The sequence below is a fragment of the Neolamprologus brichardi genome, chromosome 15 (genome assembly GCF_056152115.1).
Source record: "Neolamprologus brichardi isolate AB-2024 chromosome 15, ASM5615211v1, whole genome shotgun sequence".
In the NCBI taxonomy this organism is placed as follows: Eukaryota; Metazoa; Chordata; class Actinopteri; order Cichliformes; family Cichlidae; genus Neolamprologus; species Neolamprologus brichardi.
This window is the reverse complement of record NC_142118.1, coordinates 8,965,667-8,983,759: the sequence shown is the minus strand read 5'-3', so window position 1 is coordinate 8,983,759 and position 18,093 is coordinate 8,965,667. Positions and strand designations below refer to the sequence as shown.

The window sequence follows — 18,093 nt, the reverse complement described above, 5'->3', positions numbered from 1 at the left end:
GTAAAGCAAAGGACCAGCAGTTCCAAATATGTGATATAAACGATCGATATAGAGAAATTTCCCTGCACATCAAAGTGAGCGAGAATGTTTGAACATAAAACCGAGACGTCGAGTTCAGCAGCACACCAGCTACAAGCAGGGACTGGAACAAGACAGATTTTTGTCTCTGGTATTTCAACACTGGGGCAGATCAGACATACAGTATGAATTACAAACACAGTGCACATTCCAGCAATGCAAAATGGCCACACCCTTGAAGAGTAGAGATTGTGTGTGTGTGTGTGTGTGTGTGTGTGTGTGTGTGTGTGTGTGTGTGTGTGTGTGTGTGTGTGTGTGTGTGTCTGACATTCAGAGAGACAGAATGGGGGGAGGAGGGTAGTTAGATGTCCCACATAGGTTTCTCCCACCTGCCCATGTCATGTGACTTGGGGTGACAGGACAGCTGTTACCTCCCATGAGAGGGCTGAAGAGGATAAGAAGAGGTGCAGAGTTAAATTAGATATATTTTAAGAGTACAGACTGAAGACCTAAATTCTATGTAACCTGTAGTTTTTGTGTTTTTAGTGGCTTTACAACCCATACATATCCATACACATCTTCCACTGACAATAAAGGCATTCAACTCAATCGTCAGGAAGATGTGAGAGCAAGGAAACTTGGATATGAAAGTTGTGTGAGGGTGTTGTGCTGTTTTATGATCACTTGCTTTGCTGTAAATAAATTGCAAATAAAATATTATTGCTGAGTGACACAAAATACAGGTTATTTTGTATTTTTTACACTTATGATTTTGTCTAAGGTGGGGTGTCAAACATAAGGTGTGAGGGTCAAAATCTGCTCAGTGAAGATTCCAGTTGGGCCCAGTGGATGACTTGGGAAAATATAACTTTTGTACTTTTAACTATATCTTAATAGGTTTTACAGCTTTTCCTGCTGATAAAGTTCTCCCCTGGAAGCTTTCATACTACACTTAAGTAGATATGTAAAAGATAAACAATAAAATGACAGACGAATTTATGTTTTTCATTGTGGACTATATAAATTTCATCAATCAACAAAAAACTTTATGTTTTATAAATATAGAACAGTCTGAGCAGTGAGCTACAAGAAAATTGATCATGTATAAAAACTGAGATGTGCTGTTGAAATTACACTTTATCTCATATCAAGATATATCTGGGATTAAATATGTCGCTAAATGTCTTCACACTGACAGAAGGTGCAGTTTCACTCCTCTGGACCACATAATATCAAAGTAACCCTCAATGTAAAATGAGTGTGGCATCCCTGGTCTAAGGCATCATGATATCAAATCAAAAATTAACATGACAGGATCAAATGTAGCTGTTCAGCCATGCTTACACAGATATCCTGTACATTTTTAATCAGCAAAATTTTATAATCACATTGGCAATCAGCACCATATCAGCAAGTATTATAAGTGGAAGAAGTCAATACATGTAAGGGTAGCTCAGTTTTACATGCAAAAGTACCCTAGTCGCCCTTTGATCTTGTACTAATGAGTGCACATTTAACCAGCAAGAATTTTATTATCTTGTTCCAGCAGTCAACAGGATAACCTGAAATACTTTTAGGACCTTACATCCCCCAAATGAGTTTATATGGCTGAACTGTCTGGTTATGGAGATACTGCGAGTTTGATACTATCCGTGTAATATAAGCAGCATTAAATTTACACCAATTAACACCAGTGTCTTTTCCAGGAAAAATAGTTTTTTAATGTTAAACTTTTTTTTAAAACATCAGTCATTCTTGTATTTCTTTTTAAGCCACACTATCATAATTGCAATTTGGAATGATAAAAATAATTTGTTGTGATAATTTATATACATAAACTGCTCAGAAGTGTTAAAAAATAGTGTTTGTTTTAATCTTGAAATTGTTATTGCCTTAATATGAAATAACTTGTTAAATGTTAATGTTAAATGATTTTATTTTCACAAAGGGCACCTTCCAATTCTGCCTGTGTCCACTCAGCATCTCTGCAGATGATATATTGAGGAGCAGTCACTGAGAAGTACACCAAACTGCCTGAAAAGCAGTTTTCAGATGGTAGAGCGTAACACTTGGACAGAACAGACATCATCGATGCTCACTGCTGACTCTCACTTCAAGTGTTCTCAGCTGGTCGGCTGATTCAGCCGATCCTGCACCCTTTGACCACCATAAAACTCATCTCTGTTTCATCTCCGTGCCACTGCTGCTGTTGCTTCTCTTGCTTCTCTTCCTTCCCTTGCTTCTGGCTCTCCTGCAGTTGTCGTTCCCTTTTGTTGGGAGTCAACTGACAACTGACTTACTCACGACCCCCACGGGTGCTTGGGTGTCCATAGGCTGCTCATTCTTTTGCCAGGAGCCACCGCAAAGTATCACGTGGAAAAGGAATGCTTAATGTGAGGAAAAACTGAGCTTTTGTCATGACCAACTGTGATGGAAATGTGCACAACATCTTTACGTAGTTACACTGTTTAAAAAGAGTGTCAGTTATTGATTGATTTATTGAATGTATGCTTATTTTATTGGTTTTAAACTAAATGTGTTATATTTTTACTGCCCTCTTGCTGGTTTTAATTATTATCCTGTTATTCTTTTAATTTTTAGGCTGTATCATTTTTATATCAAGTCCCTTTTTTAATGGTTTTAATTCATGCACTTGATGATTTCTGTTCCTGTGAAAGACTTGGTTGTTTTATCAACAATAATGCGCATGTTGTTTTAAATAAATATTAAAATTAACTAAATATTTATTACATGCACAACATAGTTATATGTGTGCTGTCTTTGTAGTAGCTCACACATGTTGCCTCATAAATAACATTTTCTTTGTTTGATTGGTACTTACAATATAAAATACTTCAAGTTTGCTTGTGTTACAGGAAGGCATTGACAGCTGTACATGCACAAGAAGGCTCCAGGAAAGGAATGTGCAATATGCCAATCGTTATTCCCTGAAAAGAATCAATTCCACTGAACTCTTTGGAAGTTGAACATTTAAAAAAATGAAAACAAGTCAGGTTTGTCTTCAGATGAGAAAAAATCCTTTATTATAAAATCGCCTTTAAACATAGTTGTTAAACCTTATCCAAACTGAGTGGTTCAGTTTAAGAAATTTTACGAGGAAATAATGAGCCTGAACAAAAAAAAACAGTTTAATATCTTCCCTTATAATTACCCTTTATTATCCTCTACAGTGAAGCATTTAGTAAAAATTCCATCTGATTTACTACAGTGAAGATGAAACTGCCCCTTTTAATCACAGTAATCGGTATCTTAATATGGATCTACAGTTTGCTACACTATTTATATGCACACATACTGTATATCGATACACAGGAGGGTGTATGGTGTCACATCGCCTTCAGGTATTGGTTTCTATGACAAGAAACATTCACAAAGTGACCCAGTTATTATTTAAAAGACTTACTCTGTAGGACAGTGTTTAAAAAACTTATTTTAAACAAAAATCATATTTTTATTTATTAGGCAGAATTAAAACCTGAAATCAGGTTTTCAGAAACCCCTAAAACTGATTTTTCTGTTCAGAAATGAAAATAAATAAATATAATTTGGCATCTTAATCTAAAACCAAAAAATTTTTGTCAAACAGTCAATTTGAAAATTCATGGATAACAACAATAGTTACATTTTAGCACTCAAAACATCATTTTAATTAAAGAGCTGGCACATACTGGTGGATTAATCATTACAGAAACATTCCAAAAAATCATTTCAGTAATTACTAATACTATTAATTATTGAAACTGTGGCATAAACCTTAAATTGGGTGGTGATCTAATAGACATTTTAAGCACTGTATAATAGATGCTATGATTTTTAATAGTAGCAGTTATATATGCTTGCCTGTGAAGTCATTTCAGCCTGTCATTGCCATTATGTAATTGAGCTCCCAAAACATCCTACCTTGCTTGGGTACAATAGCACGGTGAATATGATGGTTTAATAAAATTGTACTTAATTTGTCCCCTGCTATCGTCCAAAATCAGACCTCATGTGTCACCTCTGACTGCTGCAGTAGGCCCTTCTAGGGTGACACAGGCTCCAGTGTAACACCCAGAACCCTTTCATGTCCTAGCTGTCGGGCTGGTGAGAAAAGTGTGGGATGTGTTTCCTGTTTTGGCACCTTTGGATGGCTTCAGTAACAGACTGAAGCCTAGTCCCAAGCACCTCGAGGCAACTGTTGTGGTGATTTGGTGCCATATAAATAAAACTGACTTGGATTGAATTACTTAGGGTGCCACGTTAATAACAAGCTTTTTTTCTCTGTGTTGGTGAAATGAAAAGAAAACGGTTTGCCGTTTTCTAACCAAGCACCAAACAATAAAGACGCTGACGTCACCGACTGCTGCATTTCCTCACTCCTAAATCTCACAGCCTCAGAGCATCCGTTTAAATCCTTCTGTCCTCTCCTTGAATCGTGTGGGCGAGTTTCCTTCACCTCTCCATCACCTGTTCTCTCTTTCAGCATAAATGCTGCTGACCTTTGACCTTTCTGCTCCATTGCTTTACCACACGGACCGGGCTTCCTTTGGCAGCTGTGTCAACCTCGATGCTGGCAACTGCTGTGCCCAGGGAAGGACAGAGAGCGCCATTAATATCAGACCACGTAATGAGTCAGCAGCACAGTACCGTCTTACCATTGTCAGGATTAAGCAGCTTTTTCAACTAGGCCAGCTCCTAATCTTTTTAGTGTGCCTTTAGAATACATTAAAAAATGTGTGTGAATTTTTTAGACACTTTAAGCTATTATCTGTTGCCATGATGCCAATTTTACAATCTCAAATCCCAGTTTTAGTCTTACATCTAAGTTATTTGTTGTTAAGTTATTAAGTTATTTATTAACCCCCCTCCCCCACCACCACCTCCCACCACCACCACTACCTCCTACAGGAGCTTTCCTGCTAAAAGAGGTGGGGGTCACTCGGTGTGCGTGTGCATGCGCAAGATCTGGTCTGGTGTCAGCTGCCACTTTATTTATACCAATAGAATTCCATATTATCCGCTGTTGAAGAAACTGCTCTGGAGTTCATCATTCAAAGCTCCTGTCTGCTGTCCTGAGGTAAATTATTTCCTCCTGCCAAGTGAAGTGTGTTGTGACCTCCCCAGAAGCAGTGGGACACTGGCAGCAGGGCAGATGGGTATGACAGAGGGGAACAAAGTGATTAGCAAACGGGGGCCCCGGTATGTGAACGGTAGTTAAAAATAACCTCCCTAGCCCGATTTGAAGATAACATGTAGCTCGGGCACTTAAGCCCCTTCACTGACTTTCCCCCATGTTGATTTAATTGATCTCAAAATTGGTGAGCAAGTCAAAATCCTATCATCCAGTGTCCATGTTTACAGTGAGTTTTGGAAGTGTAAAGGATCACCAGACTGGATGACTGGAAGTCAAATAATTTAAAAAAAAGCAAACAGAAAAGGTGTAGACAGATGAAAAAAAAAATCAGAGGGTAAGGTGAGCTCTTCTGAATGATGCATGACACATGATGAAGGAGAAACAGATGATTAGATGAGAGCGTTCGCTGGCAAAGCCCCGGCCTGTGCGGCCAGTATGTGACAGTGATCAGCTGTTCCCGCAAAAGAGGAACACAAGGATTATGATTTGTGTCTTTACCATCGTGTCCGGTGCGAGCGACCAAGAATTCACTCAGCAACAAAAGTCATCCGATATTCCAAGCGCTCAGATGTAACGAGCAAGGCCGCGGCACATCGCTGGCATTAGTGGAAATGTTGCATTTGTGATACACCCTGGCTCGGCGCCATGGGAAATATTGAACAACTGTCGAATTTAGACAACATCCTGTGGGGTGAAAAAAAAAAAAAAAAAAAACGGGAGCCACAAAGATGCAGCCAGGTTGCTATTTGTGGACGGCAAGTGCCTCGAAAATAGCGAGAGCGTTAGGTTTCAATATAAGCCCCTCTCTCTGAGCTTGAGCTTTCTGTGAATGAGGCCCGGGTTCCTATCACACCCAACCCCAGCGCTGATTTTAGAACACAGGTGTTGACCTTAGTGGAGCAGCTTGTGCTTGCTGCAGAGGAAAATGAACCCCCTGAGCCTGGGCCTGTTTGCCTCTACACTGCTGGTGATCAGTGCGTGTAGATGCTTCAGCGCTGTCACACCTTCAGACCTGTCATTCTATACGGCAGCACGTATCCTGAGAAAAGACATATTCTTCCAGGCTTTGGATTTTTGCCTCCTAAAGTGGCTCATTTCACATCGAGTGCTTGTGCTCTAAGAGTCACGGTGGCAGAATGGTCATCTTGTGGCCACTGAAGAATTTATTGCTTTCTTTTTATGATGCCACAGGAGCACCTATATATCCTACTGGCCGTGCTTCGTGGACAGAGGTTTACTTTACAGTTTGTCAAAGCATTTGCCACATTTGGTGCACTGTGAAGCAGACAGGCTTCTTATCATGTGATGTCTCCCAAAGGGACCTGTTTCAGTTGCCCAAATCACCGCATAAAGGGGCCTGAGATGTTATTTTGTGAACTTGATAAGCACAAACGTCACTTTTTCCTCCCCTGTAAACGATGCGATGACGCTAAAGTGAATCAAAGAAACCAAAGAGGGCTGAAACTCAACCTTGGCTTCGGCTGTGACTCACGGCCTGCCGTAACTGCTGCTCTGACTGTACCCCCAGACCCAGTAAAACACGCCCCTCTTGCAGTTGCTTCCTTGTTTCTCCCTGTATCCCCTTTTCTTTTCTTTTTTCTTTCCCTTTCTTTTTTTTTTTAATCCAAAAAGGAGCCATTGACGTTCGGTGTAAAATAGAGGCAGGGTGGGGTGGGGGGGCCTGAACAGAGGAACGGCAGGGGTGTAGGATGTCTCGAGCCCAGTGTGAACAGCTGAGAGGTGTGATTTCACAGGCTGGCTCCCCTCTGTCAAAGCGCTGATTGGGCCGGACAGGAGGCGCAGGAGAGGCCCGGGCTTCTAAAGGACACCAACAGGTGGGAGGCCGCATTGGAGGGGGCCGCTCCTGGAGCCATAGAAAAGGCCGATCTGCAAGGCCTGCTGTGGGCACAATCCACTGACCAGATACAGAGGAGGATGGGTGATCACAGGAGAGCTGAGGGTGAAGCCGGGGAGTGGTTGTCAGAAAGCGGAGGGTTAGTTTCATGAGCTTGGCTTTAAAGGGTGGATAAAAGGCAGAGGACAACTTCAGGGATGAGGAGTAAGGTTGGTCTGAGTTTTGTCTGTTTTTGAATCACTCCTGTGATTTCTCCTTCTAAAACTTTAGTTCACAGCGCAGGAAGAGACAAAGTCTCTGTCAGGCAACAAAATCTTGGGGTAGCTGTGCTTGTGTGGTTTCAGCTTAACTTCAGCACAATATGAGTAAAAATCTGGTATCAAACCAGCTTTCTCTCACTTTTACTGAAGACACAGCACAACACGGCAGCCAGTTGTGTCAGGTGAGGGGAAGCTGAGGTGTGATGCAGGAAAGAATCAGGAAATCTGGTGCCTCTCAGAGGAGTCGTCCTAGTCTAATTACAGTAGACGAGACAGACTTTCTGGTGGCCATTTGGTTCAGAAGTGTTTAGATGTATCGAGGAAGTCACCACTTGTGAAGGAGAGGTGGACTGAGGCCTTCATCTTAACCCTATTTACTCACCGTGAGAAAACCACGAGAGGAGGCGCAAGGAGACCAGACGAAGGTGAGTAAAACGCATTTTTTAAAAAATCAGCTCAAGCAATTTTAATAAGGGGTTGCGATTAAAATGAATTGAATTTTTTTCCGCTCTTAAGGATCACTTGACACAACTGTCGGCATCACGTTGACTTGGCGTGGCACGATGTTTGGGAAATAAAAAAAGGACGATGACCTTTGTTTGATGGGAGTCGGTATTTGCCTCACCCGCCTGAGTTATTTAAACTCATTTCAGCAGCATCACACTGGCATTATCCATCAAGTATCTGCCAGTATGATCAGTCCAGTCATCTGTCAGTGTCAGAAAATTCACTTTTTACTTGTCTAATAAAACAATGGTCAGGTTTAACCCATACAAATTAAAAAGGAATTTCCTCTTCCTTGCTTCTAGCATCATGGACATGATAGAAGCCACCATTCTGTGCCTCTCACGCTCCTTTTTTCCTTCACTCACTTACTCACTCTGTCACAGTTAACCGCTGTTAAGCCGGTTCTTCCCGCTACTCTTCACGCGTGGCTATGAAAGGGTGCTTTGTGTCTCGAGGAGCAGCGAATCCAGTTGTTGTCCCTTGTGAGCACATGCTTCCTTATATCCCCATATTAATACGCCACTTATGGAATGTAAGGAAGTGTGTGGTTTCAAGGGGACCTGAGCATCGACGTCGACATTTCTCATATTGTTCTTTCATTTGTCTTCATTCAGAAAATTGTGTGAGGGTGTCTGTCTACTTTATATATGTGTGTGTGTGTGTTTGTGTGTGTTGTGTAAAGAGCTATACAAATACAGGCCATTAACCATTTACCATTTGGGGGGTGTCAGAGTTCATGAACATGTGTGTGTGTGTGTGTGTGTGTGTGTATGGCAGGACAACAGGTGAAAGGCCTGTTCCCTCTCCTTCAGCTCAGGCACGTGTGCAGTTAGCATTACTCCCAGGGCCGCTGATCGGGTCTCAGGGACTTCTTGAAAAATTCCTGCCCTGCCCCAACTGCTGACAGTCAAGGAGGATTGACAGAGCACAGCTGTCACCCATTATAGCAACCGCAGAGCTCTCAAAAAGGGAAGAGGGGAGGGAAGGGCAGAGATGCAGGAGCTGTCACTGAGGGTGAAAGTTCACTGCCGTGGGCTGGATTTGGAAGGAAATGGAGAGATGTCACCGGCTGTCAGAGTTCTCAAGCCTCTAAATAGGAACTATTTGCTTGGTAACACGGAGGCACTTGTTCGTGTGCTGTAACTTCTCCTTTTCTCTCTCTGTGTGTTCCATCAGGTAAGACCGAAGAGGACTCAGCAGCCCTTACTGCCTGCAGATGATGTCCATCTCCTACCGTATTTCGTCTTTCTCATGTCCCTCTTTTTCCGTGACCTTTACCCCTGTAACCTTTCCTCTTCACTGCCCCTCCCCTCCTGCTCTGCCACTCGCAGCTGAAGCAACACGCCTTGCTGTGGCTGGTCAAACGGAACCAAGTCAGGTGTTTCTGTGAGGTTTGGTCCCCTTCAACCAGCTACTGCGCCGTGAATTCAGTCAGCACACACCGGCTGGGAGTCAAACGCGCAGTGACGTTGTGGTGCAGCGCTGCTTAATCTGGAGGTGGTGAATAGAATAGATTTTACAGCACAGATGCAACGTGAATCTTCTTTAGGAGCACTATATTGATTGTTCATAGTAATATGTGACTAGAAACCAAATAAAAGATCACTGACGATGTACAGTGTTGAATTCCTGTTCTTCTGATTCACGTTCAGTCCATTGTGTACTCGAGGAAAAACACAACGATAGCAGTTGAGTCCACCTTATTCTGCAGAATAGACTCTGACCCAGTATGAGATGATATAAATATGAGGCCTAAAATGGCAGCAAAGTATAACTTAGTAAATTATTTAAACAGAAAAAGAGCGCAGGTGTAGCAGTGCAGGGATAGACACTGTAGAATAGATGGGAAAAGCTAATATTACAGTCCGGGCCAGAGAATTCAGTACCATGGATAGCACGCATGATGTATATATACAGTAATATGCTGTTTCTAGCTAGGTTGCCTTCTGTGTGGGTGTGGAGTGTACTCATGCCTGCAGACTATTTACAAACAGGCTGTGCAGAGGCAAGCCAACAATCTAATAACCCTGCGCTGTATGAGCTACACACCACTCTGAGGTTTAGAATATCACTGTGCTGCCTGACTAGAGCTAGAATTAATCTCTTTTATCCCAACTTCAAGCTCAGTTTTAAATGATGAGGTAGGGATGTATCAGTAAAAAATGACAGATGTTTTTTCTTTTAGTGTTTACATGAATTTTACAGTTATTTTGCACTCTACTGTATAGGTCTATAAATAGCACATATGCTTATGTCTGTGTATTTTTGTTCTCGTTTCACTCATATTTCATGTGTGTTTAAATATTTTTTTTTATAAATACAGCCTGGGTGGAAACCTGATCCAAATTTCCTACAATGTGGGAGAATAAAATCTGTCTTCAGTCCATTTTGTGATGGAGGATAATATACACACAAAAATGACACTCCAGCTGTCTCCATGAAAATAAACTTCCTCTAAGCATGCGGATGTAATGGGGATGCAAATAAGCATACAAAGAACAGCGCTGCACATCCCTTACCAACTTTTTCACTTCAAATCTTTTGTCAAAACCAGCAGAAATCTGCTGCTGTTATTGAAATCACTGACCAAAAGCCAGGATGCTGACGTTGTAATTCACTGGATCATAATATAGACAGTAAACTGATATTTAACGTCAGCATTTTAATCAGGAATAGACAGGCAATCTGTCCAGGGTTTACATATCTCCTACCCAATGGATGGATGGATGGATGGATGGATTTTCATTATGAACCTTTGCCCTTATCATTACAGCAAAGTCACCAAAATAACATTCCTAATCAGTCCGGTTGTATTTGTAGTTCATTTCATCCTGTTCCTTGTTAGACAAAGGAGCATATACCAGTTCTGTTGGTGGGTTAAGGACCTTCCACGACTTGGAATCTCTTCCTTGCTGTTGAGACTGTGCAAGAGACACATCAAGCCTTCTGGCAATGTGACATTTCAATGCCAGAATTGGAAAAAAGGTTAGTGGCCTCCATCCGTAAAATAATTACTGTTATGGGGGTGTCTCATTGTTTTCTCTCCAGTGCACCTGTTGTGAATTTATTCACACCAAAACAGATAAAACTGATCAACAACCCCCTCTGCTACTTAACTGACCAGATCAATATTCCAATATTCACTTCAATATTCAATATTCCCTCTACGTATTGCACAGTGATTCCCTCTACTGTGCAATCACTGTGCAGTACTTAATTCCACGTGCAGTAACCAAAACTGTATATACATAACACCATTTATTTATTTCCCCTTGTAATGTTCATATGTATAATGCTCAAAAGGTTTTTTGTTGAAAGAAATAAGGGAATTTCTTTTTTTTGTTGGTGTAGCAACTTCGGCCTTTAGAATCAAATCTAAACATAAAATAAATAACAGTATGTCACTGAGTGAGCCTTAATAACACCCATTAAACATTAATACCATTTGGAAAATAGTATTGATAGTATTAATGTTTAATGGGCATAAGGCAAAGATTAAAATATCAATACTACAGTCTAAATATCAGGAGAGCAAATCAATATGATTTCAATATGCTTAATATTAATGTGTACATACTCATCAACATACAACGTCATCCACCAGGGGGCGATATACGTTTCTATGGTAGTAGTTTCTACAGCAGAAGAGGAGGTGAAGCAGCATCGTAAACATGGCTGACAGTGGAGTGATAGGTGGGTTTCAGAGTGTGTAAATAGCTGTAGTTCATTTGGTTTTTCCTTTTGGTTCTTATTCTTTAGTTGTAGGAGTTACGAAGAAGTATCTCATACTCACAGCGCTTATTATGTAGACTTTGTTATTAGCTGGTAGCAAAGTTAATTTCCCAGATGCTAGACCTGCTAACGTTAGCGTCGAGAGCATGTAAACGGTACTCATGCCGTAGACAGAGAATGTATTGCATCATCTTTTCGAGTAGTTTTAAAATGTACAATACTCATGTTTCTAGTTGTCACTGTGCTGTGACGATGATGCACTACACTTGTTTTGTTTCTGATTTCGTTGACACGGTGCAAACTAAAAGCAGCTAACAGACTCGACCTTAGTATCACCGCCTCTTGTGGAAAAAGTAACAGAAGTACGTTATAATGCTAAATAATCTAATATTATAATCCTCTGTTGCTCGTCTTACAGATGGACCCGGGTGGAAAGGTGAAATCGAACGCGCAAAGGTTAGTCTAGGTGTTTTGTTTTTTTTAATTTATTACAGCCTTTTGTGTGGATAAATGCTTTCCATATTAGTTAGGTTTTTCTTGACGCCTCTTCCTGTCACGTGACAGAGTGAAGGCAAAGACCTAACCAAGGAGGAAAAGCAACGGCTGAGGAAAGAGAAGAAACAGCAGAAAAAAAACAAAGAGAAAAAAGATGACAAGGCATCACAGGAAAATGAGAAGGAGAAGAAGCCGGTCACTTCAGCAGCTCCAGCATCCCAGCCCCCGACACAACCCACAGTGCAGAAAGGTGCCTCCCATTTAGGCAGCAGCAAGTGTTGTTGTATTTGGGTGCACCGTGTGACTCATTCTTTATCCTAACATCTGTGTCTGTTATGGTCTTTGTCAGCTCCTTCAGCAGTGCCTGCTACTGCACCCGTTTCTGTGCCTGCCTCGGAGGCTTCTGTGCCGGCGGACAAGCCAGCAAAGACTAAAGCGGAGCTGAAAGCTGAGAGGAGAGCTCGGCAAGAAGCTGAGAGGGCCAGCAAACAGAGCAAGAAGGGAGAGACAGGACAGCAGGCAGCCACGAGCAAACCAAAAGCTCCGCCCAGTGATCTGCAGCCAGGTACTGCTGTTGCACCTAACATTTGCGCGTTCAGTTTTATCTTTTGGATAATCTAACTTGAAATAATCAAGTCAGAACAACAGACAGCTACCTGTAGAACTTTGAGAAGCTGTTTATGCCAACACAGAAGCTGCATGGCTGTGATAAATACAGACTAACAGTGATCAGTGATTGTTGTAGGGTCAAACGTTGGCCTCATGATTGGCTGCAGGGAAATATGCTGAAACAAGACTAACTGGTGGTAACTTCAACCAACAAGGTTTTGGTACCAGTGAAGTGTTAAATGTAAAGGTCAAGGTCATGTGATATCGGTGGTAATGGTAATAAGTGTATCAGCAGTAGAGCGACTGATTTTGGAAGGTGAACCTGTACTGAAATATGGGAAAATATGAAGACGTTAAACATGTAATACAGACTGAAAGCAATACAGCTGCTGCAGACAAACCGTCAATATGAGTGTGTAAGAGGGGAAAATGACTGTAGCGTAATAAAAGTGTAAGCTTTAAGTGCTTTGGTCAGTAAGGCTAGACAAGACTTGATAAAGTTTAGCCTATTTGAAGCCTGGGAAGAACTCTGCACGTTAACAGAATTATCAATATGAGAGCTCTTTCATTAACACATGGGTAAAGAGTAAAGAATAAATGTAAACACAGAATTTGAATGTAGGCTTTAGGCTGCATCCACACGTATACAGGTATTTTTGAAAACGCAGATTTCACTGAAAATGGAGATTTTTAAAAACTCCTGCCAGGGTGGAGATTTTCGGATATATACAAAATACTGTTGCTGTTAATCTTACTATCTGCAGTTTTTACATGCTTACATCCTGTTTACTCTTTCCCTCCCAGGCTTCTAGACGTCTAATTGGCCAACATTTCTACACGGCTAGGATTTGGCATGTTCTTCACAACGTTTGACTGCGTTTTGGGCGTTTACATGTGAACGGAGATATTTTTTTAAAACTGCACGTGTGGACGGGATTTTTTTTTAAAAACAGAAAATCTCAGTTTTCAAAAATACCCGTGTACGGATGTAGCCTTAGTCTTTGTTCAAATTTGACAGTGCAAATACCTGGATAACATAAAATCCTGCTTCGCAGTACAAGCCTCAGAGCTATTTAGCATCTCCCAAACGACCAGCAGAATTTTTTGGCTCGTCAGCACACTGGAGAATATTAACACTCTTTGCATTTTCAGTGGTGAAGAGGCTCCCAGAACACATTCAAGTGGACAACCCAGACGTTTTAAAGAAACTTGCCAAGAAGTTGGAAAGGCAACAGGTCAGTATTGCTGTGAGGAACTTCTGAAGACCCTTAAAAATGATTCAAGACACACTGAATACACACGATGCATAGTGATTCTAAGTAACCTTTTAATTTGTTGTAAGGCTGGATAGATTCATCGGGAAATGTTTGACTTATTTTATGAAAACGGCTTGATCTTGGATGCTTCAAGTAACAGTTTTTTATGTTTGAATCTAACATACTGTATTGTAAACAAATTCAGTTGATGGAAAAAACACTGCTGGTATGTTTACAACATGTTATATTGGACAGAAGTGTGACATTTCCTGCAGGTGCATGGTTCGTTTTTGGAAATCTAAGCTTTTACTAGTTAAATCTGAGACATTCTCTAATTAAACAAAAGTCAGTCAGGTGTGTACATAAATAGAATTCCTGTTATTTGTACAGTAACTCCAAAATAAAGTAACTTTATTTGGTTAAGTCATTGCAGCTTTGCATACAGTAACCAGCAGTTGTGATTGCATGTGACTGTATCCAACATTTCTTTCAGACACCAGAGCACTATACTGCTAAAAAGGTATAAGCCATCGGCGTCTGGCTTTACAGAATGTGTGCCATTAACCTTTTTTTTTTTTCCTTTTGGTTCTGTTTCAGTTGCTAACCTGTTATCTTAATCCAGTTTAACCCATTATCGTTGGTTGTTACAAACTTAATGATGTAGGCAGCTGTTAAGTTGGCAAGTAGGTTTTACAGTATGTGTGTTGTTTGCTGTGGTCACTGAAACACCAGGCTGTCCGTTGCTTGCTGCTGTTCTTTTAGTCATAATTTATTATAACAGCAATTTTTTAATTTTGTCAGTTTTCTTTCTATTAGGTCTACACAGAATTCAAAGTTTAATGTAACTGTTAATGAGCACAGTGTACAGACTCCCTGTTTTCACCTCATTAACTCAGCTGTAATCTCTGACCTGGTGTACATTTTGTGCATTTCAGATCCCGCTGCGCTCAGATTATGGCTACAAAGTCAGCCTGTTTTCTCATCTCCACCAGTACAGTCGCAAAGCTCCTCTAACACAGCAACTCAGGTAAACTGACTTTAAATTGTATGTTACAGTGTGTTGTTTATGTCATGTTATAAGATGTAACCTCTTAAGATTTCCTTAAATCTCATTAACGGACCCTTTTGTGGTTTGCAGCATTCCTTCCACAGTGATTCATCCCGCTATTGTCAGGCTGGGTTTGCAGTATTCACACGGCATTGTTGCAGGATCCAATGCTCGCTCTGTCGCCCTGCTGCATGCTTTCAAACAGGTACAGTCCCAGCATAGACCATTCATTCTTCAAACCCCACTGTTCCCTCTCTCATGGGCGAGGCTAAGGCTGACACAGTGACCGTTTGACTGCAGTCAGTTACAAAGAAGTCGGCCAGTATTGGAGAGGGTCCAAGTTTTTACTTATCAGGACATTGTAAAAGTGAATCTGGTCATTAAAATCAGGTAGATACAATCTCAAATGAACTACAGAACACGACATATTACAGTGTCATTATTTAATGAAGTCAAAATCCAGAAGCACTGTGTGAAAAACTGAGTGTACCATGACTGCATCCATTGAAAATACAAGGGCAAGTAGTAGCCAGGTGCTGGTAATCAGATATACCTTATTAAGTGATCATCAGTAGGTGTGAGCATCTTTATAAAAGTGGAAGGTTTGACAGTTTGTTGTTCTGAGGCATTCAGGTGTGTGTAAACACAGTGCCAAGGAGGAAAGAAATCAGCAACGATTTCAAAGAATCAACTGTCAACCTGTGAAGGATTATAAGGCTGTAAGTCCATCATTGCACAGTGAGAAAGATTATTCACAAAATTCCTGCCGACCTTCCCATGAATGGACATTCTAGCAAATTCACACCAAGTTGAGAGCGTGTAATGCTCAGAGAAGCTGCAAAAAAAAAAAATTCAAGGACTAGATCTCAGACTCTACACACCTCAGTGAGTTCATGACAGTGCAGTTAGAAAAACACTGAACAAGTATGGTTTGTTTGGAAGTGTTGTCATAGGGAAAGCTTATTCTTTCTAAAAAAGAATATGGTGGTATAGCTTAGCTTTTCAAAGTTGCATCTGGGCTTGTTTTACAGCCACAGGACCTGGGCACTTTGCAGTCACTGAGTTTACTACAAGCTCCTATGTATATAAAATCGATCGTGGCTCAGGAGTTGGGAGTTCGCCTTGTTGCCGGTTCGAGCCCCGGCTCGGACAGTCTCGGTCGTTGTGTCCTTGGGCAAGACACTTCACCTATCGCCTACTGGTGTTGGCCAGAAGGGCCGATGGCGCGATATGGCAGCCTTGCTCCTGTCAGTGTGCCCCAGGGCAGCTGTGGCTAAAACTGTAGCTTGCCTCCACCAGTGTGTGAATGGGTGGATGACTGGGTGTGTAAAGCGCTTTGGGATCCCTAGGGGGGAGTAGTAAAAGTGCTATACAAATACAGGTCATTTACCATTTACCAAAAGTATTGTAAAGTCAATGTGAGGCAATCTGTCTGACACCTAAAAGTCTGGCCTTAATTGGGTCATGCAACAGGACAACAATCGCAAGCACAGCAGCAAATCTACAACAGAATGACTGGAAAAGAAAAGAAATGTTGTAATGGCCCAGTCAAAGTCCAGTGTTTCATTTTTCCCTTCAGGTAATAAGGGACTACACTACACCTCAAAATGAGGAGCTATCAAGAGACTTGGTCAACAAGCTAAAACCTTATATCAGGTAAAGAAAAAATTACTGATTTTAGTCATTCATCATTATTTCCTACACTACTGACACGTTTTTGGTTTAACACATGAAATCATTCCTTTTGCTTTGTTTTTATTTCAGTTTTCTGAATCAGTGTCGCCCTCTGTCAGCCAGCATGGGTAATGCAATCAAATACATCAAGAAGGAGATCTCTAATATTCCTAGTAACTGTAAAGAAGACGAGGTTAGTGACACTCGTGTATTTGCAATCACATAATTTTGTTTAAGTAATGAGACTTTTAGCACGCTGTGTGGTTCATTTTAAGTTTCCGATACTTGAGAACTCATGCACTTCCTTTTGTTTTTAGGCAAAGAACAAACTGCTCAACGATATCGAGTCCTACATTAATGAGAAGATTATTCTCGCTGGTGTAGCTATTGCGAAGTGCGCCATAGAAAAACAAAAGATCAGTGATGGAGATGTTATCCTAGTTTACGGATGGTAAGTCTCTAAAAGCTGCGTTTATGTACTTGGTTTCAGCTGTTAAATCTGTTCTTTATTAGCGAGCATTGCTTAATTGTTTATTCTTAACGCTTTCGCTTCCCTGTTTTGGTTAGATGCAACCTTCCTTCCGCATTTTTGTCCTGACATTAAATGTTCCTCTCTCCTCCCTGACAGCTCGTCACTGGTCAACCACATCCTTTGCAAGGCCTTTGAGAAGAGCAGAAAATTCCGTGTTATTGTTGTGGACAGCAGGCCTCGGCTAGAGGGCAAGGAGGCCCTGAGGCGCCTGGTCCAGAAAGGCATCAGCTGCACCTATGTTCTTATCTCTGCTGTCTCTTACATCCTTCCAGAGGTAATCATGGAGCTACACTAGAGTAAACCCCAAAATATTTGGTTCTAAGCATAATGAGTTTCTTTATTCTCTTCTAGGTGTCAAAGGTTTTCCTTGGTGCTCATGCTCTGCTGGCTAATGGTTACGTCATGTCTCGAGTGGGGACATCACAGATAGCTCTGGTGGCCAAAGCTTTTAATGTGCCTGTGCTGGTGTGTTGTGAGACCTACAAGTTCTGCGACAGGGTGCAGACAGATTCCTTTGTATCTAATGAACTCGGTATGGAAAGTGTTCAGTGGCTACATAAATGTCTGCGAGCCTTTCAGCTCAATTTGTCCTTTGGCTCAACTTTATTTCCATACACCAGTTTATCCTCATCTTTGCTTTCCAGATGACCCCGACGACCTCATTGTAACCCGTAAAGGAACAACTCCGCTGGAGGGATGGCAGAACGAGTCCTCTCTCGGCCTTCTTAACCTGGTCTACGACGTGACGCCGCCTGATTTCGTAGATCTAGTCATCACAGAGCTCGGGATGATCCCGTGTACCTCTGTCCCTGTGGTGCTGCGAGTCAAAAACGTGGACCAGTGAACAACTCAGTTTGTGTGCACAAGAGCTTGTACACACACAACAAATTGTGCTTTTAGCATGCAATAAATATATATCTGAAGTGACATGCTTTTTAAATTGAGTCCATGTGTGTTTTTATGGTAGTATTGG

At 41.3% G+C, this 18,093-nt stretch overlaps 1 protein-coding gene and 1 long non-coding RNA gene across 2 annotated transcripts; both read left to right on the top strand.

The window, feature by feature from the left end:
* The first annotated feature begins 6,939 nt into the window (after positions 1 to 6,939).
* On the top strand, positions 6,940 to 9,388 carry LOC118454681 (uncharacterized). Its single transcript, XR_004843844.2, has 2 exons — positions 6,940 to 7,692; positions 8,951 to 9,388. It is a non-coding gene; the product is annotated as an uncharacterized LOC118454681 (long non-coding RNA).
* A 1,990-nt stretch (positions 9,389 to 11,378) lies between these two features.
* On the top strand, positions 11,379 to 18,047 carry eif2b4 (eukaryotic translation initiation factor 2B, subunit 4 delta). The gene is made up of 13 exons (XM_006797152.3): positions 11,379 to 11,467; positions 11,925 to 11,962; positions 12,071 to 12,251; positions 12,351 to 12,566; positions 13,763 to 13,845; positions 14,802 to 14,893; positions 15,005 to 15,119; positions 16,494 to 16,570; positions 16,679 to 16,781; positions 16,906 to 17,039; positions 17,217 to 17,394; positions 17,472 to 17,652; positions 17,765 to 18,047. Exons 1-13 carry the CDS (start codon positions 11,446 to 11,448, stop codon positions 17,962 to 17,964), a joined length of 1,620 nt encoding a protein of 539 aa, XP_006797215.1. The 5' UTR covers positions 11,379 to 11,445; the 3' UTR covers positions 17,965 to 18,047.
* Positions 18,048 to 18,093: the final 46 nt, after the last annotated feature.

Bases quoted from the DNA above. Each gene is read 5' to 3' on its own strand.
- eif2b4 (XM_006797152.3), top strand. From the start codon at position 11,446: ATGGCTGACAGTGGAGTGATAG. The intron at 17,040-17,216 runs GTAAGTCTCTAA...CCTCCCTGACAG, and splicing joins GTTATCCTAGTTTACGGATG to CTCGTCACTGGTCAACCACA. The intron at 17,653-17,764 runs GTATGGAAAGTG...TTTGCTTTCCAG, and splicing joins CTTTGTATCTAATGAACTCG to ATGACCCCGACGACCTCATT.